This window comes from Octodon degus, unplaced genomic scaffold (assembly GCF_000260255.1).
Source record: "Octodon degus isolate 3935 unplaced genomic scaffold, OctDeg1.0 scaffold00082, whole genome shotgun sequence".
In the NCBI taxonomy this organism is placed as follows: domain Eukaryota; kingdom Metazoa; phylum Chordata; class Mammalia; order Rodentia; family Octodontidae; genus Octodon; species Octodon degus.
In genome coordinates, this window is record NW_004524658.1 from 11,148,431 (window position 1) to 11,172,171 (window position 23,741).

At 39.2% G+C, this 23,741-nt stretch overlaps 2 protein-coding genes across 43 annotated transcripts in view; both read right to left on the reverse strand.

Annotated features, from left to right (window-relative positions):
* Neb (nebulin) overlaps nt 1-23,741 on the reverse strand; it is a 221,833-nt gene that overhangs the window by 95,478 nt on the left and 102,614 nt on the right. For 40 of the 42 annotated variants that reach the window (XM_023721387.1, XM_023721355.1, XM_023721393.1 and 37 more), the window contains 15 exons: nt 23,398-23,601; nt 22,403-22,507; nt 16,336-16,443; nt 14,744-15,055; nt 13,623-13,826; nt 12,914-13,018; nt 11,491-11,598; nt 9,613-9,924; nt 7,377-7,580; nt 5,666-5,770; nt 5,423-5,530; nt 4,523-4,834; nt 3,637-3,840; nt 2,094-2,198; nt 473-580 (listed from right to left, as the gene is read on the reverse strand). In XM_023721387.1, coding sequence (XP_023577155.1) covers nt 473-580; nt 2,094-2,198; nt 3,637-3,840; nt 4,523-4,834; nt 5,423-5,530; nt 5,666-5,770; nt 7,377-7,580; nt 9,613-9,924; nt 11,491-11,598; nt 12,914-13,018; nt 13,623-13,826; nt 14,744-15,055; nt 16,336-16,443; nt 22,403-22,507; nt 23,398-23,601 — 2,604 coding nt within the window. The remainder of the gene's footprint in view (nt 1-472; nt 581-2,093; nt 2,199-3,636; nt 3,841-4,522; nt 4,835-5,422; nt 5,531-5,665; nt 5,771-7,376; nt 7,581-9,612; nt 9,925-11,490; nt 11,599-12,913; nt 13,019-13,622; nt 13,827-14,743; nt 15,056-16,335; nt 16,444-22,402; nt 22,508-23,397; nt 23,602-23,741) is intronic. The other 2 variants (XM_023721398.1, XM_023721397.1) reach the window with 2 other exon arrangements.
* LOC101560631 (heterogeneous nuclear ribonucleoprotein A3) lies at nt 17,538-19,022 on the reverse strand. Its single transcript, XM_004636656.2, has one exon. The coding sequence runs from the start codon at nt 18,988-18,990 to the stop codon at nt 17,917-17,919; it is 1,074 nt and encodes a 357-aa protein (XP_004636713.1). The 5' UTR covers nt 18,991-19,022; the 3' UTR covers nt 17,538-17,916.

Consider the following 23,741-nt stretch of genomic DNA (forward strand, 5'->3'; position numbering starts at 1 on the left):
TTTCACTATTAGTAAATTCTAAGATTAGTGTTAAATGAACTTGAAAATGTTACTAAAAGTATTTCATATAAGCTTTCAATATAAAGTGATATTGTATAGAAGGCATGATTTCTGTCATAAGTCTTAACAGATATGAAGCTACATCTACATATATAGAAGTAGTTGGTGGGACAAAATGATATATTTGTTATTGAATTTCCAAAAGCTTTTCATAAGAATCCTTCATGATTTTTTTTTTTTTTTTTTTTTTTTACTCAGAAACAATACAGGCATTATTTAAATACTGTACATCCTATTGGGGCTGTGTTTCCAAGGAATCCTGACCATGCAGTATTATCCCATTTTAATATTTTTAAATGTAGAAAGACTTTATCTCAAGACAAAATGCAACTGCTGCACTGTTTTAAAAATCAAATTTCTTGAAAACAGTTGCCCTATTTGCTTCACAGAGGAAAAAGAAAATGGAAGTTACCTCACTGGCAATTTCTCTGGAGGCTTTGGCGTGTTTGATCTCAATGGCATCTGCTCTTAGGTCGTAGCCTTTCTGCTTGGCCTCATCCCAGTCTTTTTGGTACAGTTTCTATTGAGGGAAAACATGGCTTTGCTTATAAGAATTGAGAATAGGCAAACATATTCAAGGTAGTCATAATATAAATCATAAGCCATAATGTTTAGAAGACAACATACAGAAAAGATGTTCATTTGCGACTTCTTCTTCTTGGCTCTGTACTTTGTAAAGTGTAGGATACTTCTGATTAAAATATTAAAGCTAAACATCTAACTTTATTCACATTTGAATACTTGTATTCATTATAATATGGTATACATTTGAAAATGTTCTACTACATAGTACGTGGAAATTAAGACTTTGTGGTAAAGCCAGAGAAACTTCACCAAGGTACTAGATATCTGATAAGATTTTATTTGCATTTTTGACTTTTTGAGAAAAGGTCTCACTGTGTAGTACAGGCTGGCCTTTAACTCATAGGAGTCCTCTTGCCCCAACCTCCCAAGTGCTGGAATTATAGGAATATATCACCAGGTCAGCATTTTTAAAAATTCTTTATTTTATTTTAATTAATTTATTAATTTTGTATTTTAGGGAAAGGTCTACAGGGTGTTCAGTGTCTCACTACTAAATCAGACGCATAGTGATTCTCCTGTTTACAGCCTCCCAAGAGCTGGGATTACAGGCATGGCCACCACGCTCAGTCTCAATTGCTGTTTCAGCACGCCCTGGGGGTGGGGCTGGCATGGCAGGCCCTGGGGATCAAACCCCCAGCCCCTGCACCTGCTTGCAGGTGCTTTAATCTGATGAGCTATTTGGCTGTCCCTTTTTTTTTTTTTTTTTTTTTTTTGCTAATTCTGATCTTGCCCACCACTGGTTTCTGCTAAAGGGATGTGACACAGGTATATGTACATCATTCTATTTTCTGGATAAAATTAAAAGTGTCTTTTGTCTTTCATGTGGCTTTCTTTTGAAGAAAGTTCTCAATTAAAAGACTAAAGGAGATGAGACACTGTGGAAGTCAGAAGGCATTTGACTAGAGCTTCATTATTCTGAGGTAATGCAGAAGAAACTGAGCCACAGACATTGGATACAGGGAGTAGACTCCAAAGCTGCAAGGAAGATGGGTGTGGTAGCATGTGTTAGCAATCCCAACTTTTCAGGAAGCTGAGCCAGGAGGACTGCAAGCTGGAAACCAGCTTGGGGAACATAGCAAGATCTTGCCCCAAAATAAAATAGAAAAGGCATGGGGGTGTAGGTCAGTGACAGAGCCTTTGCTTAGTATAAACATGAGATCTTGGATTTAATTCCTAGCACCGAGAAACAAAAGATTGGAAGGAAAATTCAGAAGGACTCTCCTCACCCAACTTCCAGCCCAGGTACCTTGCATATATCTCTGCTAACATTTGACAGAAAAAATTTCCACTGATTTGCATTGGGAATGACAGCTAAAAAAAGTGTAGCACAAAATCCATGAACATTTCTGAGGCAGGTAACATGTCCACAGTCACACTCTCCTTACACTGACAGGTACCGACAGGTTCTGTCCGTAAAGGGTCTCACACTATGTCTTTAGGCCTCTTACATTGCTGATTTGCAAGGCGTTGATTTGGGCCTGTAGCATGACTGGGGTATCTGAAGGGATGGAGATGTTGGTTTTATCTTTGTTCCAGGCTTCTTGATATAGTTTCTGTAGAGGGAAGGAAATTGTAACTTTAATTCAGTGATAAAGAATGAATATTTGAAACACTAGAACTTAGCAATTGTTTTACCTGAAAAAATGTTCCTATATGTGCTTACAGTGATTAATTTGGTTAGGCAATGGCCTATAGATACTTGGTCAAACATTATTTCAAATATTTCTCTGTATGTACTTTTCAGATGATATTAACACATAAGTCACAAACACAAAGCAAAATGTTCTCCACAGTGTGAGTGGGTCTCCTCCAATTGGTTGAAAGCCTTAGTATTTTTTTCTCTAAGCCAAAAAGGAATTCTGACTTTGAAGTTGAACCACAGCTCTTCCCTGGGTTTCTGATCTTCTTAGCCTAACTTGCAAATTTTGTACTTAATCAGGCTGAGCAACTATATGAATCAATTCCTTAAAATCTCAATTTCTTTTCCTCTCCTTCAATCTCTTTCTATCTGTATGTACAGCACACGGTGTGATTAAAACATACAATGAATGTATAAATTTTAAGAAACTTATTATAGTACCAGACACACGGTCATTAAAAAAACTTATTCTATCATTTTTGCCACTTTTGGAAGCAGTTCTGGAAGTCCTCTATCATGAATATCTTTTGTTGCATTGTTGTTGTGGCTGCCTCAGTGACTGGAATAGATTCAAAACCATTACCTTGCATGATCATTTTGACTCTGCAAATGAGCTATAAGTTGCACAGTACCAGATCCACTAATAAAGTGGCTGAGGACACACCATACCACAGGTTTTGCAAACGCGCCTTCCCATTGGCTGGCACTCAGAGGAGCAGCATTCACTACACATTGCATCACCTCTCATAAAGACACAAAAGAAGCTCTCAGAACTGCTTCAGAAAGTGGCAAGTGGGATGTGTTTAGGAGGACTAATGGCAATGTGTCTTTTACTGTAGTGAATTTTAACAATTTAACCTTCACTGTATACTTTTGGTCATCCCTTGTACATTTCAGTGAGCACATTTTTCTACAGAACCCAGACCTATACAATGTTTTTTTGGCTTTGTTTTGGAGGAATTGGGGATTGAACTCAGGCCTTTGTGCTTGCCAGGGAAGTGCTTATTCCACTGAGCCATCTCCCTGGCCCTCCCATACAATGTTATATCATTTATTGTGTAGCATTATGTCATATCTTGGTATTAATAGGAGCTAAGTCAATATTTATTCCCCTGAATTACCATGGAATGATATTGTTCATTTTAATGCTTCAAAGTGTGCTTGGGAGGGAGAGGCACACTGCAGTTGTCAGAGTTCTGCTGTGTGTGTATTTCCTGAACAACTCGAGAGACTTGTGGATTGCACCTGTCAATATAATCCTTTGAAGAGCTTGGTCTTTGTGGTTGCTCTCACTGCTGTATCTAAATATGGAACCCAGGAAAATGAAAGCTTATTAGTAAGATGGTTCTTACTTCACTCATTTGCAGAGAGTTGGCTTTTGCCAGGACAATTTCGGGAGTGTCCACAATGCAGGTGAACTTCAAGGCTTCTGGTGGTGTTCTGTAGAGCCGTTTATTTATCAGATCCTGAGCACTCTTGACTCTGGTCATTTCTACAGAACCTTCCGGCATCCAGCCAATGCCGCGCAGCCATTCCAGGTCTGCTTTGTACACGTTCTACAAAGACATTAGACAAAGATGTTGTTCTACATGTGAGAGCCCTCTTCAGCTATAAAATAAAGCACTTGGGGTTGAAGGGTAATAGTCACTGGAGAGAGTAAGACAAGAAGACCTAAGATCTACAACTTGGGATTTGATATTGATGGCAAAGGTGATCGTAGAAACATAATTATTTATACTAGCTATGTATAATTATAAATATTATTAATAATGAATTCTATTATCTAATTATTTGACATTTCAAACAATTACATACTTGAAAAACATTTAAAGGGAAATTTTGTTGACTTTCAAATGATTTTAATCTTGTAATAACTGAACCAGTGAAACAGTATATGGTGTTTTAGATCTAGCAAAGCAGTGGCAATTATTTTAAAAATACTTATATGTTTAATGTTTGTTTGAAATGTATTTTCATTGTCAGAAATTACAAATGACATAAAGAAACTAGTTTGGAATCAAGGCCAGGAACTAAAGGAAGGATCAGTTAGGCTCTTGATCTCTGTGTTTTACTTCCTAATCTAACCTTAAATGTGGGCTTGGTACCAAGTGACATGCATGGTGCCCCCCACCTCATCTGAGAATGCAGATGTATGGGCCAGCCCACGGAAGAAGTGACTGGAAAATGGACAGTTGTACATCTCATCATTCCTACTTTACCAGTTTTCGTGTTACGTACATCACTCTGCAATTCATAGGCCTTCTTTGCCTGGATGACATCATTTTGGTCAGGTAGGCATGTCCAGTTATGCAGGTAGTTGCGATAGTCAACATCGCTGACCAGAGTCTGGCACTTCTTGGCCAGCACCACGCCTAGCATGTCCACCGGGCTGCTGAACTTGGTCTTCCACTTCTGGAATTCCCTCTTGTACTCCCTGTCACTGTGAATCTTCCCTGCATTGATGGCACACATAATCCTGGGATCATCTTCAATGCTCTGGGCTCCGATGTGGTGGCCTTTCTGTTTCTCATATGCTTCCTTGTATTTGTACTAAAGTGACAAAATATAGGCTTAGAAATGTGGCTTTAAGACCATGCTCATACTGACAATTACAGGCCACACGATATGGACTATACATATATATAAAATATCTCTTCCCCCCAAGTGTGTGTGTGTGTGTGTGTGTGTGTGTGTGTGTGAGAGAGAGAGAGAGAGAGAGAGAGAGAGAGAGGGAGAAAGAGAGAGACTGACTCACTACGTAGTTCAGGCTGGCCTTGAGCTCACTATATAGCCCAGATTAGCCTTGAACTCCTGGTGATCCCCCTGACTGAGGCTCCCAAGTACTGGGACTACAGACAAGCACCACCATGCCTAGCTCTGAACAATTTTATACTAAAATTTCATATTAGCATAAAAAGAACTATAATTATATCCTTTGTCAGTAGGGATCTTTCTCCATAGCAAGTCTAATTTTAAAAAAACTACACTTTTGTTCTCTGTGATAACTAGGAGGAAACTCTTGCAAGGTAGGATGTAAGCTGAGGCACACATGTGGAGGCAACGACTAGTGTGGCCCGTTAGCCATGCACTGGTTTGTTTGGGACTGTGGAGACCAAGGGAGTAGACAGAAGCACTCACATCACTGGCGATGTCCCTGGAGGCCTTGGCACTTTTGATGGAAATGGCATCTTGTCTCAGGTCATAGTCCTTCATCTTAGATTCATCCCATCCCTTAGTATAAAGTTTCTAAGCATAAGATAGAACACAACAGAAAAGAAACATGTTTTAGGGAGGCCAGTGCCAGAGAAGGCATTTTCAAGGGGGGAGAAATGCTTTAACAGCTCCTAGCAAGGCTTCAGCAACAATCAGAAAGTCTCTTACTTGGCTAATATTGGCAGAATTGCTCTTGGCCAGCAGGATTTCTGGGGTGTCTGGCATCACGTGGATGGAGGTCTTGTCAGCATCCCAAGCTTCCGTGTACAAATGCTGCGGAGGGTATGGAAGAGTACAGCCTTTTGTTAAAGCCAGCCAGGTTGCAGTTATTTTCAAGTTTAACTCACATTTAACTATAAAACCTGTCTTTTCTGGGGTACTTGGAGGTGAAGGAATGAAAGGGGAGTGGAGAGTGATGCGAGGCTGTCTTCAAGCAGCTATGCAATAGTTTCCTAGCTAACATGACACAATACAATGGTCGAATTATGAATTTCTTTCATCCAGTAGATTGCAAACTTACTCTAGGATGTCCACAGATGGAGCTCAGCTACAGAACTGTGATACAGTAGAAATCCCTAGATATCACAGGTCTCAAGTTCCATCTCAAGTACAAGCTGTTTCCAAGCCATGTGATCTTGAGAAAGACATGTAGCTCCTCACAGTCCTTGTTTCTGAACGGGGAATAACCATGTCTTTTGTATTGCATATTTTAAGTTACCATGATACATTTCTGTAACTGATAATGCATGGAGGGACAAACAACTGTCCCATCGTGAGGTGCACTGTACTTCAGAGCATTTTTTATATCTTTGCTATCCTGAAAGTTCAATGTGCACCATGCAGTTGAATAACAGCAGAAGGGAATCAACCATTACAGTAGATCTCTGCAACTTAATGAATAATTACCTGTCTAACTTGTAGCATTTCACTAGGAGTCTTTTGATAACTAGGCTGTTCAAAAACTGAAAGTCATGTCTTTTGGAGGATATATTGCATTTCAGTTATTTGAAATAGATTTAAAACTGTTTGGCTAACAAATAGAGAATTAAAAATAAAATAAATATATTAAAAAAAGTTACCATGATATGCACAATTCCTGAGCCACAGGCAGTTTTCGGTGCTGTTTTGATATTTCAGGACCTACTGTGGTTATCTTTATGATGATTGTTGATGAACATGGTATTCCTAGTCTATAGTTTCTGTGGTTTTATACATGAAGCTGTGGAGTTTGCTATTTGAGAGCAACTGTTTGCTATTCTGCCCTGAAAATTCCATTTCACTACCTGAATGATAGGAAGATTTCCAGGCAGGGGTGGGAGAACTGAGCTCAGTTCAGTCTACAGTGCAGCAGTAAGGGCCTACTCGTTGCATAAAGAACAAGCAGATGGGACAGAACTCTGATGGGGAAAAAAAAGTAAGCACTTATTTGTGTAATAAAACTGAAAGCGCAAATAGCATCTTTCTTCCTATCTTGGATTTCCTCAGCCTAAGACCAAATCAGGTAACTAATTCAAGCTGTCTACTAATACTGCTGTGAAATGCTGTGTGTTATGTGGACAGGGAGAAACCAACAGACTGGGTAGGCTCTGCATAAAGAAGGTGATGCTGCTATCTCGGGCTGACTGGTAGCACTGGAGGGTGTGTGTGTGTTACTCTAGGCAACTCATGCCAGGCTGTGTTTTCACTTGCATGTGGAGAATTACAGGGCCTGTGTTGGGGGGGGGCAGCTGATGGCTATCCAGGCAGACCTACTGCAGGCCTGCAGGAGGACCAGCTGCTTCATGTCCTTTCTGGGGAGACCCATCCTGGCAGTTTTCACTTTATAAAATGAGTCTGTGGTAGGTATGCCCCTGACAACAAGAAACTGCCGAGGACTCACCTTGCTCATTGTGAGGGCATTGCTCTTTGCCAGGACAATTTCCGGGGTGTCTGTAATGCATGTGAATTTGAGCTGGTCTGCTGGCTGGCGGTACTTCCTGTCACTCAGGATTTCTCCAGCTCTCTTGACCTTCTCAACCTCCACAGAGCCGATGGGAACCCACCCGATGCCTCTCAGCCACTCCAGGTCAGCCTTGTAAATAGCCTGGAAATGAAGTAATGTTGAATATTTATAAACATTACCTGGCCACGCTGGTACCTGATCTTGACCTAACACATACTGTAGCTGACTTGTGTAAGTTTCTAGGCAGATCTACAGGGGTGCCTTACTTTGTTTGGAGTGGCAGGTCAGATGCCTTATCTGTGGGGAGAGCTGAGATTTGCTGTTTTAGTATGCATGCTGCTGAAGTGAGCACGCTTTGCTGGGTTTTTGTTTTGAGAGAGAGTCACACTTGGACTCACTATGTTTCCCAGGCTGGCCTTAAACTCACAGGAATCCTCCTGCCTTAGCCTCCCAGGAGCTGGGATTACAGGCATGTGCCACCACACCCAGCTTCTCTGCTATCTTAAAGACATATACAATCTATTTACTACTACATGATTTCAGTGATATAAACCCCTTTGAAGGAAATTACTGCCTGTCTCCTATTTATTCTCTGGTTTGATTGGCCAAGCCTCCGTTTGGGAGTCGCACTCTGTCACACGTGGGTGCCTCCCTTACTGAGCAGCAGCCTTGACAGCCATTCACGTGGCGTGCTTTCCACAGGGATGCACACTACCACCACACCACATATGAGTTAATGTTTTCTGGGGACAAGGAAAAATGGCATTTTGATTCAAACGACTAAGTGTATGTTTCTAAATCAAAGAACTCACGTCTTTTTCATCTTATTTATCACATCTCTTGTCGTGTCTTAAAATTTAAGTAAAAAAGACATTTACTTTTTCATTTTTCTTCCTTGAACTTAAATAACTACCAATAGGATAATCTCTCTCATAAGTAAGTGTAACAATTCTTTTCATTTTTATGACTTTTTGGAACTTAAAAAAAAGCCACTGCTTTTCCTCATTCTTCCAGAAGTCAGTGTTTAGTCAGAGCCTGACCAAAAGTAGGAGCTACAATAAAAATAAGGTAGCAGTTGAGTCCACAGACAAGAATCTACTGGCTAACAAAAAAATGCGGCCAACAGCCAGGCACAGTGGTGCCACCTGTAACCTAAGCGCTGAGGGCCTGAGGCAGCAGGACTGCTAGTGTGAGCCTCGTCTGCTCAACTTACAGCTTTAGCAAAACTTTGTTCCAAAATGAAAAAGAACTGGGGCTGCAACTCAGCGCTAAAAATCTAGATTTAATTTTTAGAATAAAAAAGTGCAAATGTATTTCTAGGGTGTGGTTGTTTACTAATTCCCAGAAAAATTATCAAAATGTGTGTGATTCACTTCTAAACTTTCATTCCCAAGTTATAATACTTCCTACAAGAATGAGAAGTCAATAAAATGATGTGATACAATCAATTCCTTTGAAAAATCAGCTTGTGTTAAACCATAAATCCTTAACCAGTGAATTTAGAAAAGAAATAGCATCCTCTTATGCATTAACTATTAACTGAAATATGACATTTCATTAATTAAAAGTACAGGCAATGGATCATGGCAGTACTAACACAAAATGTGACTCTGTACGCCACAGATATCACCAAGTTTTCATGCACTGTTAGTGTAATATCTTAAGATATTTATGCAAATCACTTCTTTGGAATTAGTTATACTGCATACCTAGTTATTATACCTGTAGTTGCCATTATTTAATATGGCAATTAAAAGCATATGTCTTATTATATCACAGCCTTGATTATTTTTCACAACCACATGTCATGATTGATTTCTTTTAACAATAATATACTTATTTCATTTTATGTATTTCATGACATTGTCCTGAGAAAGTGTTCATGGGTTTTACCAGACTACTAAAAGATTCGATAACAAAAAATTTAGAATCCTTTTTTTATTTGTTAGTGGTTTGTTTGCTTGTTTGTTTCTAGTTTTTTTTGAGACAGGGTCTCACTATGTAGTCCAGGTTGGCCTTGAACTCACTATGTAGCCCAGGCTGGCCTGGAACTTGCTTTGTAGGCCAGGCTGGCCTCAAGCTCATGGTGATACTCCTGTCTCAGGCTCCTGGTGCCTAGAATACCACCTTTAAAGACTTTAAACAAATACTTGAGGAGCATTAAGCCACTTACATCGCTTTGCAGGTCATAGGCCTTCCGAGCCTGAATGACATCGTTCTGATCTGGCAGGCATGTCCACTCATGGAGAGGGTGCTTATAGTCTATGTCGCTCACGAGGATCTGGCACTTCTTGGCCAGCACCACGCCCAGCATGTCCACTGGGCTGCTGAACTTGGTCTTCCACTTCTCGAAGTCCTTCTTGTATTCCCTGTCACTCTGGATCTTGGCCACATGGATGGACCACATCATCTTGGGGTCATCCTTAATGTTTCGTGCACCAATGTGGTGGCCAAGCTGTTTGCGGTAACCTTCCTTGTACTTGTACTGAAGAAGGAAAAGGGGTGGAAGTCTAATTAGAAACACACACTATTTATTTTCAAATTTTCCCCCTACTATCATGAAGGAGAAAGGTGAAGATCACCAATGCCATTTTGTAAAATAGAAACCTGAAGATCATATCACAAGTAGGTGACAGGGTTGAGGCCAAGACTACAGAGCTCCTCACCCTAATATGCTGTCCCTTTCTCTAACCTACACTGTCTAGTATACATCAGATTCCTCAACAACTAACAGGAAAACATCTATGAATCTAGTGGAGCATCTACTTAAAGGCAGGTTATTGTTTCTAATGTTTGACACGAAGAATACTTTAAAATATTCCCCTTGCTTTTAGAGTTCCATCCCTGACCCCTAGTCTTGGGAATATAAACCAGGGTCTTCACACTGATCTACATTCCTAGATATTTGTTTATTTATCTATGTATTATGTTTTAAAACAGGAAATGGCATCTCACTAAATCACCCAAACATCTGGCTCAACTTACAATCCTCTTGCTTCCGTCCTCCAGAGTTCTGAGGTTACAAGCGTGTACCACCACACCCATCTCTGCTCATTTTATAGTGAATTCCCCTTAACAACATGTGTTACATTTAGATAAAGTTTAATGTGTCTCCAAGAATAACCTCCTTTCCTAGCCTGTCAGCATCACTAGCCAGGGAAGAGTCGTACCATGGGATTATGATTCTACCTACTTTTAAAACTCAAGAACATTAAATCAAGATTGTTTTTACCATGACACAGTCATTGCATGGGCCTCTCTAGCTCAGTAACTGAAAAATGTTTTGGTAACAGAAGGGATAAAGCAGGAGTCTAAGGCAAGGGACCCATCCAGGAATCTGTATGTCCTTAGGCCTGTACACTTGAGGACAAGGACACCCTCAGGGTATTTCTCATGAGAGGAAAAGTAGAGAAACACAAAGGGTGGTAAGAAAGAGCTTTGCTCACTTCAGTCTGTTCTTGTGTCTTGTAAGGGGCCTCTTCATAAGGGAGCCCCATGGGTAGTTACAAAGGACAAAACAAAATTTTACCAACACAACACCATCTTGTCTTCCAGAAATAGTAAGAAAGAGTTCACATGTGTATTAGTTGATTTAGTTGTGGTATCAGTCTCTAATTTCATAAACTTAGGGACTAGATGATGCTTAACTTCTGAAGCTCAGAAATAAAGCACGTTTCATTTTTGTCTTTGTTTTTACTTTGGGACAGGGTCTCTCTATGTAAGTGCTGTTTGTCCTGAACTCGCTGTACGAATCAGCCTGGCCTCAAATTCCCAATGCCCTGCCTCTACCTTCTGATATTCCAGGCTTGCACCCTACCCAGCTAAAACAGTTATTTTTAAAAATTATGTCTTTATCTTTGACTGATTAACAGATACTATGGATGTAGTATTTAATCCCGTTCTTTCTTTTTCTTTTTAAAAATTTGCAACTTTGCCTATGAAGGAATTGATTTAGCTGCAGGGACAATAAGTTCTGGCAAGAAAATTCAAATAATCTCTATTTGTCAATACCCTTGAGTAAGAAAGGCTTCTTTCAAAAATGTTGACTTACATCGCTGGCAATGTCTCTAGAAGCCTTGGCAGCTTGAATTGGAATAGCATCAACACGCAAGTCATAGCCCTCCTTCTTGGACTCTTCCAGAGCAAGTTTATAAAGTTTCTGTGGAAAAGAGTCACTGATCAGCACTTCTTCATAAAAAGTAAAGCTGGCTTGTTGTTGGTAAATTTCCTCTGTCATCATTTAAACTGTACAAGTCGCAAAGTCAAGAATTCAGGTGGTCTTATAGATAACCATGTTCCATGGTGCTCACTGATGGTTAAGGCATTTGTTCTAAATTTTCAGATTTTATTGACCGATAAATTTCAAAAATTTGAAGGGAATCAGTATTTGGTGGTTAAATTTTTATTTTGCCTAACAAGCACATGTAAAAAATAACTATTTACTACTATGACCATTCTATAAAAGGAAAGGCCATCTTAATACTGAAGGAGAAAAAAATAAGAATGATGCTTAAAACTTGAATATATTTGACTTAATGAAAATCTCAGTGGATTGTTCTTATTTTTTCTCACTTTGCCAGCAAGGACCATGGGTTCTGGGCTCATTTCTCTTATGAAAATATTTTCCTAGTAAAGAGGGTTTAAAAAGACCTTGCAAACCATGGCAAGTTATACAAACACACACTGAAGCAACAAAATAATACAGGGCATAATGACTCACTGAGTTACAGCTTCATGCCTGCTCCTTACAGTTACTGGATAAAATATAGCTGTACCTCAGTATCCAGGAGGATTTGTCCCAGGAATCTCTATACCAACCCCAATACCAAAATCCTTTGATGCTAAACTCTTTACCCAAAATGGCATAATTTGTATATAACCGGTGCGCTTCCTCCTGTGTATTTTATTTAATGCATAATACATATGCATTTACATATGTACAATATGTACACATGTGCATTTACATGTGTATAATGCGTAATTATATATATAATGAATTATACATATGTATGGCACATAAATGCTACATAAATACTTGTCATATGATTTTCCTTAGAGAATAATAAGAAAAATAATCAGCAAATGATAATGAGAATGAGAAAATGTATTTGGTACTGGTACAATTATTAAATAAAATGATTTTGCTCCACAGTTGATTGATTCTGTGGACGTGGAACCCATGGATATGGAGAACCAACTGCAATGACCAGACGCTCACCCTGACCCACAGGGGAGGCTTAGGTATATGGTTACTACTAGGACATTTCTCAATCTGTACTCCCCGACAGCCTGTTAGTAGAATGCTGGACTCCTCCGTGGACTCAGACATGGTCCACAACTGAATCAAGGGCGACATTTCCGACACTGTCGGTTTGGAGGTATATAATGAATTAGTTGAGACATTTCACTAAGGAGGCAGCTGCAGCAGGGCCTGTTGGCTCTTCTGTTCATTGCAAGAGCGACACTTTACTCACATCACTGTAGTTTATTCGGTTGAGTTTGGCTAGCATGATTTCTGGTGTGTCAGGCATGACATGGATTGTTTTCTTGTCATTTTCCCAGGCTTCAATATATAAGCGCTATCAAAAAATGAAAGAAAAAAAAAACCTGTGTTGGTGTTCATAAGCATTTTCCTTTTGAGTATATGCCAGTCACTTCTGTTGTATACACAGTAGAAATAAAATATTACATCTGTATAAATTCCTACCTTCTAGTTTCAGTACTGGGAATTGAATCCAGGGCCTCTGCAATGAGCTACGTCCTCAGCCCTTTTTCATTGTGAGACAGGGTCTCACTAAGTTATTTTATAATGTTAGCTCACTAAATTATCCTAAATTGCTCAGATTGGGCTTGAACTTTCAATCTTCTTGCCTCAGTCTCCTGGAATAATGGAATTACAGATGTGTGCCACCATGCTTGGCTTACCTTTGTATTTTATTAAAATTCTTCAGGAATTTAATTCTTTAATTATTAAAGAATTATGGATTCATTGCAACATAGCATTTCAAACATCAGTTTAATATTTTGAAGTATCACTAAGTAACTATGGTATTACCATAGAGAAGTTATTTTAAGAAGGTATCATAAATGTTATAGTAATTGTTGAAATGTAATGATGTGACAGAATTCTCTCCATGCTCAATGGAAACTTCTGACAGCTAACAGTAAGGACTAAAGACTCACCTTATTCATGTTCAGTGCGTTATTCTTTGCCAACACCTGCTCCAGAGAGTCGGTGACACTGGTAAATTTTAGTGCGTCTGGACGCTGGCGGTAAATGTTATCACTCAGTATCTCTGTGGCTCTCTTGGCTTTAAGGACTTCCAGGGAACCAATTGGAACCCAGCCAATGCCTTTCATCCATTCAAGGTCTGACTTATACAAGTTCTGAGGATCAATAGAAAAAATGTGTTCATTAGTGTTTCAGATGTACAGTCACAAGTAAATCATACTCTGGAAATAAAAACTTGATGGATAAATAAAGCTCCCAGCACAGTCAATCACTTGCAAGGATGTTTTCCCCTCAGAATCACACCAATTATGATTGTACCAATAATGATGAAAAAAAATGTTTTAAAAGTTATGGTCTTGCCCTTGACAGGATTACGAAGTTTTTACCCTGAAGCAAGACTTCTTTAACTTTTGAAAATGTCTTCTAACAACTCCAAATACAACCACACACTTGTGGTGTCCGAATATTGCAAACACAAACACTCCTGCTGTCATCTCCAGCTTCAAAAGTGACATAATAGCAAATGTGTGAAAGAAGTCTGACACATAGATATCACATGCTTACCTAGTTAGACATTTTATTTGACTCTCAATAAGATACACCAAATGCTAAAAAAATTTGAGGATTGATTTTGGAAAATACAAGAATATTCCAGAATTTTCTTGTCAGCAGATGTAAAATATAAATATTTATTAAAGTAATTTGGCATAGTGTGCTTTTCCTCCCACTCTCTCCACTCCACCCTCTGTGAACAACACTACCCCTTCAGCTTAAAATTGATAATGATACACTTTAGGGGGGTGCCCAGTTCCATCTGCCTCAAAGGCAACTTATAGCACTAGGAAGATAGATATTGATACAGAATTAATAATATTTATTTCCTCCTTTATGCATAACTTTTGGAGGAGAAAAACTGTAAAAACAAATTGCAGTACTTCTCTTGAGAAACTCTTCTTAGACAGTCAGCCATGTGTAGTGTGAACTATCAGGTCCCAGGGTACAGACACAGTTGGAACCATGCCTACATTCCAGATCTGCTTTTAACCTGAGACCCAGGGGTCAGGGTACTCACATCGCTCTGGAGGTCGTAGGCTTTTCGTGCCTGAATGACATCGTTCTGGTCAGGGAGACAGGTCCACTCATGCAGAAGGTGTTTATAGTCCACATCACTGACCAAGGTCTGGCACTTCTTGGCCAAAACAATACCCAGCATGTCCACGGGGCTGCTGAACCTTGTCTTGTATTTCTCAAATTCTTTCTTGTACTCACGGTCACTCTGCATTTTGGCAACGTGGACAGACCACATCATCTTGGGGTCATCGTGTATGGCTCGGGCACCAATGTGGTGGCCCAACTGCTTCCGATAGCCTTCTTTGTATTTATACTGAAAGAGAGAACCCAGTATGTAAGGAGGAGGCACTGAGGACTGTTCCCTGATGCTCTTTCTGTGGGCTGTTGTTCTGTGAAATCCTTCAGATGACTGGAGGTTTCCTTTAACAAGTTGCTGCCATATTGCACACAGGAAGGCTTTTTCCTGAAGAGAGTATGGTGTCATTGGCACCTATCTCTCCACAGAACTCCATGACAATTCCTTTATATAGATCACAGGATGAGCCCAAGACAGTGAGGAGTGGTGACAATGCCTTGTAAGTCATGTGAATAAACCACCTGACAGCACTCCTTGAGGTGTATTTAGATGGTTCATCCTAATCTTTTTCTGAGTGAGTCTGAGAAATAGTTTCTTTTTCAAAAATAATCCAGTTAGGGTAGTTTAGGAATGTGCAATTTCTGTTACTGTCCATAATAGAATGATGTACAGTTTAAGTTTTGGAAGAGAGTTTCATCCAAAACTCTTGGGTATAGAGTTTCAGTTTTGCAAAATGAAAGCATTATGGAGATCTGTTACACAACAATGTGAACAGGATCAGCAGCATTGAATGGTATACTTTTTTTGGGGGGGCCAGCTCAGCCTGCCCTGGAGGTGGGGCTGGTGCAACATGTGGTGCCAAGGAGGGAACTGCGGCCCTTGAGCTTTGCCTAAGCTTGCCTAAGTAGGTGATTTAAACTGCTGAGCTATCTCACTGGCCTGAATTGTATTCTTGAACATAGTTAAAATGGTAAATTGTATGTATTTTTTACATGAAAATATACAAAAAGGATAATTTTTCTACTTTTGAATCTTTTTTTAGATGTCTACAAATCTAATGTCTTCATTTATAGGGAAAGAAACATTGATTCTGTGGACCACACAGTGAAGACTTTTAGGCTTTGTGTTTTCCAGTGCCCTCTCCTTCCTATGTAGTGAACCCAGTCAAATCTAATTCTTTTCTGTCATCTTTGCCTTGGGTGTATCTCAGGAGAACTCATGAGGTTCTAGGAGTATCTCAGTGTGTGTCCATCTAGCTTTAAGTGAGGCATTCACTCCTATTAAGCAAAGACCAACAGACAAAAAGGAAAGAAACTGCATCCCACAGTAGATTTTGACATGATGATACTGTGACCTGGGCTAAGCTTCCTCCTATCTTGGCCTCAGTTTGTGTGTGTACAATGGAGGGAGTTAAGGGGAACAATGATGAGAGACTTCTGGCTGCACTCCAATAGTGTGATTCCCCATGGGTGTTGTGGACCTGAGGATAACCCCTCTGAGTATGGGTCAGCTCTTACATCACTGGCGATGTCGCGAGAGGCCTTGGCAGCCACGATGGGAATGGCATCACTTCTTAAATCATAACCTTCCTTTTTGGCTTCTTCCATGGCCTGGCGATAGAGGCTCTGAGGAAAGAAATAGCAGCTATTAGGCACAGAACTCACATTAACTCTAAAACTGTATTTCTGTCAAAGGAAGATTAGTTTTAGATACAAAAGTTTACTGGTGTTTAAAAAATGCACTCTATTCATCTAAAATACTAAATTAAATGGAAATTAAATATTCAGCAATTTTATTTTTTTATTTTTATTTTTTTCAGACAAAATCTCACTATGCATCTCAGGCTGGCCTTGAGCTCATTTCAAAGCCCAGGCTGGTCTTTTTTTTTGGTGGAACTGGGGATTGAACTCAGACCCTTGTGCTTGCCAGGGAAGCACTTATTCTACTGAGCCATCTCCCCAGCTCCTAGGCTGGTCTTGAACAAGCAACAATCCTCCTGCCTCAGCTGCTAGCAAAACGATGTTAAAATGAGGACAATCGCTGTGTCTGCCCGGCCCTGTCAATGTTGATTTGCTCCTGCTTAGCGGTGGTGGGCGCTAGAAATTGGTAGCAGATGTGAAAATGGCAAGTGCCCAAGATTCATGAGCCAAAATTACTCAAATGATAAAAATTCTATTTGTTTCTTCCCTCGAATTAAGACCCACTGCTGTGCAGCTTCTGTGGCAGGACAGATGCACACAGAAAGGCAAAATGCAGTTGTCCTGTGGACCACAGTTTGGGAAACACCTCAGACAAATCATCTGTACCAGCAGTCATTAACCTCCCCCATTTTTTTTTCCTGAAGTCTTTGTTTCTTCGTTTTCATGAATCTTAACCAATTTCGCATTCAATGAAAACAACATGAAACTTAAAACAATTGCTAATATTGGTGTTTAGTAACGCAAAATACACATTTTAACAAGTTTTAAACATAAAAAGTGAAAAGGTATTCTTTTCTTCATGAGATTATTGTGACTTATAAGAGCTCATGGTCTCGACTCAAAATTATTTTAGTGGGTGTGTACTAATGAATGAAATTGTCTATTTGAAAGATCTTTATTTATTTACTTATTTATTGTAGTGCTAGGGATTGAACCTAGGATCTTTTCACTGAACTATATCCCCAACTATTTATTTATTTATTTATTTATTTATTTATCTATGTCTTCTTTTTTTTTTTAGTTAAAAATTCCTTAATTTTTTATTCCTGGTACCACTACCCCAATTTACAGGGCAATATACCTGATGTAATGAAAAGAAAGAAAAAGACAAAGCTACAACAGATAAAAGACCTCAGGAATGTACATCTAATTGACACTACATTGCATTAATCAATAGCTGCACTTTTTGCAAACTGTGGCTATGACAGTCCTGAACCAGAAGGGTTTCCTGTTTAAGCTGCAGTAACTTTTCTGACTATGGATCATCGTTCCTTCAGTGGCAGATTTTTACAGTTCCTCTAATGCATTTGGGACGACTGTCTCAAAGTAACCTGCAGCTTTCCTGACAACTCCTTGCTCTCTCTCCTGCTAAGAACTGTAGCCCTTTTCTGTTGTTTTTTAAAACCTTCTGCTACCATATCCACCACTTCCACCACCAGATCCATAACCACCACCATAGGGACTGCCAGAGCTTCTTCCACCAAAACTGCCCCCCTTCATGGGTCCATAATTTGACTGTTGCTGTCCACTGTAATTTCCAAAATCATTATAGTTCCCACCACCACCATAGTTACCACCACCAAAATTTCCTCCTTCGTTGTAACCATCATATCCTCCTCCACCACCACCGTATCCACCACCTTGGTTTCCATATCCTGGTCCACCACCACCATACCCTCCTCTACTACTATAACCAGGACCACCACCATAGTTTCCACCATCACCTCCAAATCCATTATATCCACCATCACCTCCTCCATAACTACCTCTGCTGCCACCTCCTCCACCACCGTAACCTCCTCTTCCACCAAAGTTTCCACCACGGCCAAAATTCCCTCCACCACCTCCAAAGTTTCCTCCACGACCCATAAAGTTGCCAGATCCACCTCCACGGCCTCTTTGCGATCCAGCAGACTGCATCTCTTGTTTAGAAAGGGCCTTTTTCACTTCACAATTATGCCCATTAATAGTGTGGTATTTCTGAACAACAATTTTATCAACTGTGTCGTGATCATCAAAAGTTACAAAAGCAAATCCTCTCTTTTTCCCACTCTGCCTGTCTTCCATAACTTCTATGGTTTCAATCTTGCCATATTTTTCAAAGTAGTCTCTCAAATTATATTCTTCTGTATCTTCTTTAATACCACCAACAAAAATTTTCTTCACTGTTAGATGGGCACCAGGCTTTACTGAATCCTCTCTAGAAACAGCTCTCTTTGGTTCCACTACACGCCCATCAACTTTGTGTGGTCGAGCACACATTGCTGCATCCACCTCTTCAACACAAGAGTAAGTCACAAAACCAAAGCCTCTGGACCGTTTTGTTTGAGGATCTCTCATTACCACACAATCTGTGAGTGTGCCCCATTTTTCAAAATGTTCTCTTAAACTATCATCGGTAGTTTCAAAACTCAGACCACCAATAAACAGCTTCCTCAATTGCTCTGGCTCCTTTGGATCATGGCCCTCCATTTTGAGACCGGACTTGCCTCTTCCAACTCAAGTTCAATATATCTCTATCTATGTCTTGTGATAGTGAGGGTAGAACCCAATACCTTGCACTAAGTTGAATCCCCAGATCTTTTTTTTTTTTTTTTCCTGTGGTATCAGTGATTGAACTCGGGACCTGTGCTCACCCAGCAGGCACTTACACCACTGAGCTATATCTCCCAACCCCTACCCTGACCATTTTTAATTTTAAATTTTGAGAAAGAATCTCAATTTCCCAGGTGAGGCTTAACCTTGTAAACTCCCTGCCTCAGCCTCCCAGAGTGCTAGGATCACAGGCATGTGCCACTACGCTGGGCCAGGGTTTTCTTTTAATATTTCAGATGTGCTTCACAGTAATTGTTGGGCCAGATATTCATTTTTGTTCCTTTAAAAATAAAATCTTTATGTAATCACATTTAGTCAAAGAGTGCAATGTATGTTTTTTAATACTTTAAAATGTATGTTTCCCCTATTTTGAAAAATTGAATGTACAGAGAAGTTGTCAGAATGGTACACTGAATACCCAAATAACCAGCTGATTAACACTGTTGCCATAGCTGTACTCTCTCTTCCTGTTTACATGTGTATAAATATGTACTGTGTACATGTTGTTTCTTATTGCTCGTTTTAACCGCTGAACTAATTAAGAGAAAATTATACACATCATAAACTTCGCCTTTAAATGTTTCACCACTTATCTCCTACAATAAAGTTTCACATAATCCCAATATATGCATCGAACACCAGAAACTTAATATTGATGTAATATTATTTTCTAATATACAGTGATTGTTCAAATTCCACCAAATGTCCCAGTAACATTCTTTGTAACAGTTATTTTTTTTTATTGATAATTAAAGAGCATGAGTTGCATTTTTTCTTCTTCTCTAGTTTCTCCACCTTTAAACTGTGTCTTTTTTAAAGGAGGACAAAGGCGGGCCTCTGAAGGAGGACAGGCAGGACTCTAAAGGGCCTGTGGGGCCTGAAGTTTCCTTCCCAGGTAGAGTGCATGGAAGTCCACTGTGCTCATTAATTTGCTGTAAGTGAGCATAGCTGTCATAGCCCTGGAAAGCCTTTGTGAAGTGCAAAGGTAGCTGAAGTTTGAAGACAGCTCATCTCTACACCCTATGTAGAGACATAATCAGAAGTCTATACGACTGGAGAGATAGCTCAGCAGACTAAGTGCCTGCTTAGACAAGCACAGAGAATGGGGTTCGATGCCTGGTATAGCGTGCCGTGCCAAGACTGGGGGTGGTGGCGCACACCTATAATCCCAGTGCAGGTGAGGCTGCAAGCAGGAGGATCACTATGAGTCCAAGCTGCACAGTGAGACCCTGTACAAACTACATTTAAAAAAAATCTTAATATAAAAATAAGAATAAACTTAATGTCCTTGAGATAGAATAAGTTATGTTGCTTAAAATGTCTATAAATATTTTTATAACAAAAAATTAAATCTTTCATCTATTATATTTTTTATCATAGAATAAATGCTTGACTACCTTGTCACAGTATAAGTGAGGAAAAAGTAGTTGATTCATCTCATTGCTTCAAACCAAACATCTAATTTTTCCATCATTTGAAAAAGACAGCGTTAGGGCCGGCCAGATAGATCAATGGACTAAAGCACCTGCTTAGGCAGAGCACAGTGACGGGGGTTCGATCCGCGCCGTGCTGGCCCCACCCCTGGGATGTGCTGACACAGCAACTGAGACCGGGCATGGTGGCGCCGGCCTGTAATCGCAGCACTTGGGAGGCTGAAAACAGGAGAATCACTACAAGTCCAATTTACATAGTGAGACCCTATAGACCTTGTACTAAAAACATTTTTAAAAAGTTAAAGAAAAAGACAGTGTTTCAAAGAAAACAAGTTTCATTATCATCAAGAGTGTATTTTAAAGCCTTCATGTGGCTTATTTAACCAGGAGAACTAAACTGGTAAATGACAATCTAAGAGAAGAAAATAAGATGTGCTTATTTTCTTTTACATTTATGGAGTGAAGAAAGGAATGAATCATTGGTAATGGCTTGAGAAGAAATTCAGGGAAGGCATTTTGAAATATAATCTTTAGAAAACAGAGGACATTAACATAATCTTACAATTTTAAAGGAACTAAATATATCTGAAAATTTTTGGATTTAAAAAATACCTTGATATCCTCTCAGCAATCTGAAAAGAAAATCTACCTCAACTCACCTCAGATAAACAAAAGAAACAGGCATAAGAGCTTTGTCACACTCTGGGATAGAAGCAATTTCATCTGCTTTATTCAAAAGAAACCTTCTGACAGGATCTGAGCCAACAGAGGTGCTCTGGGGCCAGGAGAACATTTCTCACGCAGAAGGGACTCCAACCAGGGCCAGACAAACACGGTCAGCCTGGACCCTGGCTCTGCTTTCTAGTGCTGAAGAAAGCAAATCACTTCCACTTCATTTTGTTTGTCATGATTATCTGAAAGAAGTGTGCCTCTTCTATAGGAGTACATTGTACTATGGGCAAAAGTAAATAATGTGGGTAAGATAACATGAGAAACTCAATCAAATCTTGAGAATTATACACAAACTTTCTGGTGTTTTTAAACTGAAGAAAATTATTATCTCCTTTTTTTTTTTAAATGAAGATGCATGAATGTGTAAGAAATAGTATTCTTGAATTAGCCAGAAAAATTCTTGATATGGGCAAGAGCAATTGAGCATGAAGCTATTTATTCAGGAAGATTTCTAGGTTGGAAAGATACATGAGACAAGCTTAGTGGAGCTGAAGAAGTTTTATAAAAGACTGTTTTATTGTTTTTGGACAATTTTGAAGGGAGTGAATTTTAGAATTCTTATTTTAATTCTTGTAAATGTACCTCAAGTTATTTAGAGCATGTAAAATCAATCTAATTCTGATGGTGAGTTGAAGGTAAAGGAAAGAAATTAAAATCTATAGGGAAACTAGCTTCTGCCAGGACCCCGGAAAGCATGTTATATATTCATTTTACCTCATTTATCATTGCAGAATTTTTCAGAGTAGGGCTTTTCACCCCATTTCACAGGTAAGATAAAAGAAAACAAACATGCAAAACAAATTTTGAAGCAAATTCTAATATGACAAATAACAACAATCATTTTTTAAAAATTATTCTTCATTTTTATTCAAGTCATAATTTGTTTTAGCCATTAATTTTTGGTGAAGATTTTTTCCTTCTGATATGGAAACATTCTGGTGCTTATTTATCTTTATGTCTACTTATTTTTAATATGATGATATACGTCAAGGAAGGATAAAGAGTATAAAACACAAAACTAAGCTAATTGGCTTATGTGATCATTAAATCCCTAATTCTAAAGTTTCCACAATAGCAAAAAAATCAATGTGAGTAGGGCAAGGAAATAAAGCAGCTGGTCTTACCTCACTGTAATTTATTTTATTTTGTCTCGCCAACATAATTTCAGGTGTATCAGGCATAATATGGATTTGGGTCTTGTCTTTGTCCCAGGCTTCTGTGTATAAGCGCTGTGAAGGATCGAGCGAATGAATCAGAAAAACAGCTTTTGAAAATAGGAGTTTTTAATGAAAGGATCACAACAAAATAGAAAGCCCTCCTCTTGCTCTGTGCACTGTGTACTGTATGTGAAAATTATTTTCAGCTTCTTTTATTTTATAGGACATTTATTGTAATTAAACATAGACATATACTAACATGTTGGAAGAAAATACACATATGTTACCATGTTACCCATACCCTGGTTAAATGAAAGACACAACACATCCATGTGTATTGTAGCTATATTAACAAATCTTTCCTATGGCTTTCTTCATTTGATGTTATTTATTAACTGTCAGTATATCTGGATATATCATCTCTATACTTCCTTTTAATAAATATAATAGAGATTTATGTTTCACTTGCTTGATCTGTGCTTACCTAGATAGGTTCCCAGCAAAAAAGACTGATACCAAAAGATGAGTAACTGTCACAGATTGCAGATAATCTGACTCACAAGCTGATGTCCTATTCTTTCTGGGGCAGGGTCTGAGGGAACAAATGCAGTGGTGCTCTGCCACTGAGTTACATTCCCATGAGACAAAGTCTCACTAACTTGTGCAGGTGAGATTCAAACTTGTGATCCTCCACCCTCAGCCTCCCTGAGTGCTGGCATTTAGAAGCATACACCAGTGCACCCAGTGTCCTACTCTTGCCTGGCTATTTCATAACGGATATCAAAGCAGAAATTCTCCCATGTATATTTAAGCTCTTATATAAGAAAACACAGAATTCAATCCAATCTCTATGCTTTGGAGAGGAATTTAGTTGCATAAAACAAAAAAGGATTAACTTAATTACTCATAGACTTTCTAAATAGCCTATAATGCTTCCTTCTTTTTTTTAAGTTAGGGCTCACCTTGTTCATGTTGAGGGCGTTGCTCTTGGCCAGCACCTGTTCCAGGGAATCAGGCACGCTGGTGAACTTCAGCTTGTCTGGAGGCTGGCGGTAGATGTTGTCGCTCAGGATCTCCGCAGCTCTCTTGCATTTGATCACATCCAGCGACCCAATGGGGACCCAGCCGATGCCTCTCAGCCATTGCAGATCAGATTTATAAATGTTCTGGTGAGATCAAACACAAAAGCAAGTGATACCTGCAGTTGTCATGACATGGTTTCAAAGCTAAAGAAAACCAGGAAACTTTGGAAAAGGAATATCTATGTCTTTTAAAATAGGAAGGTGAAACTGGAAATAGTGTCATG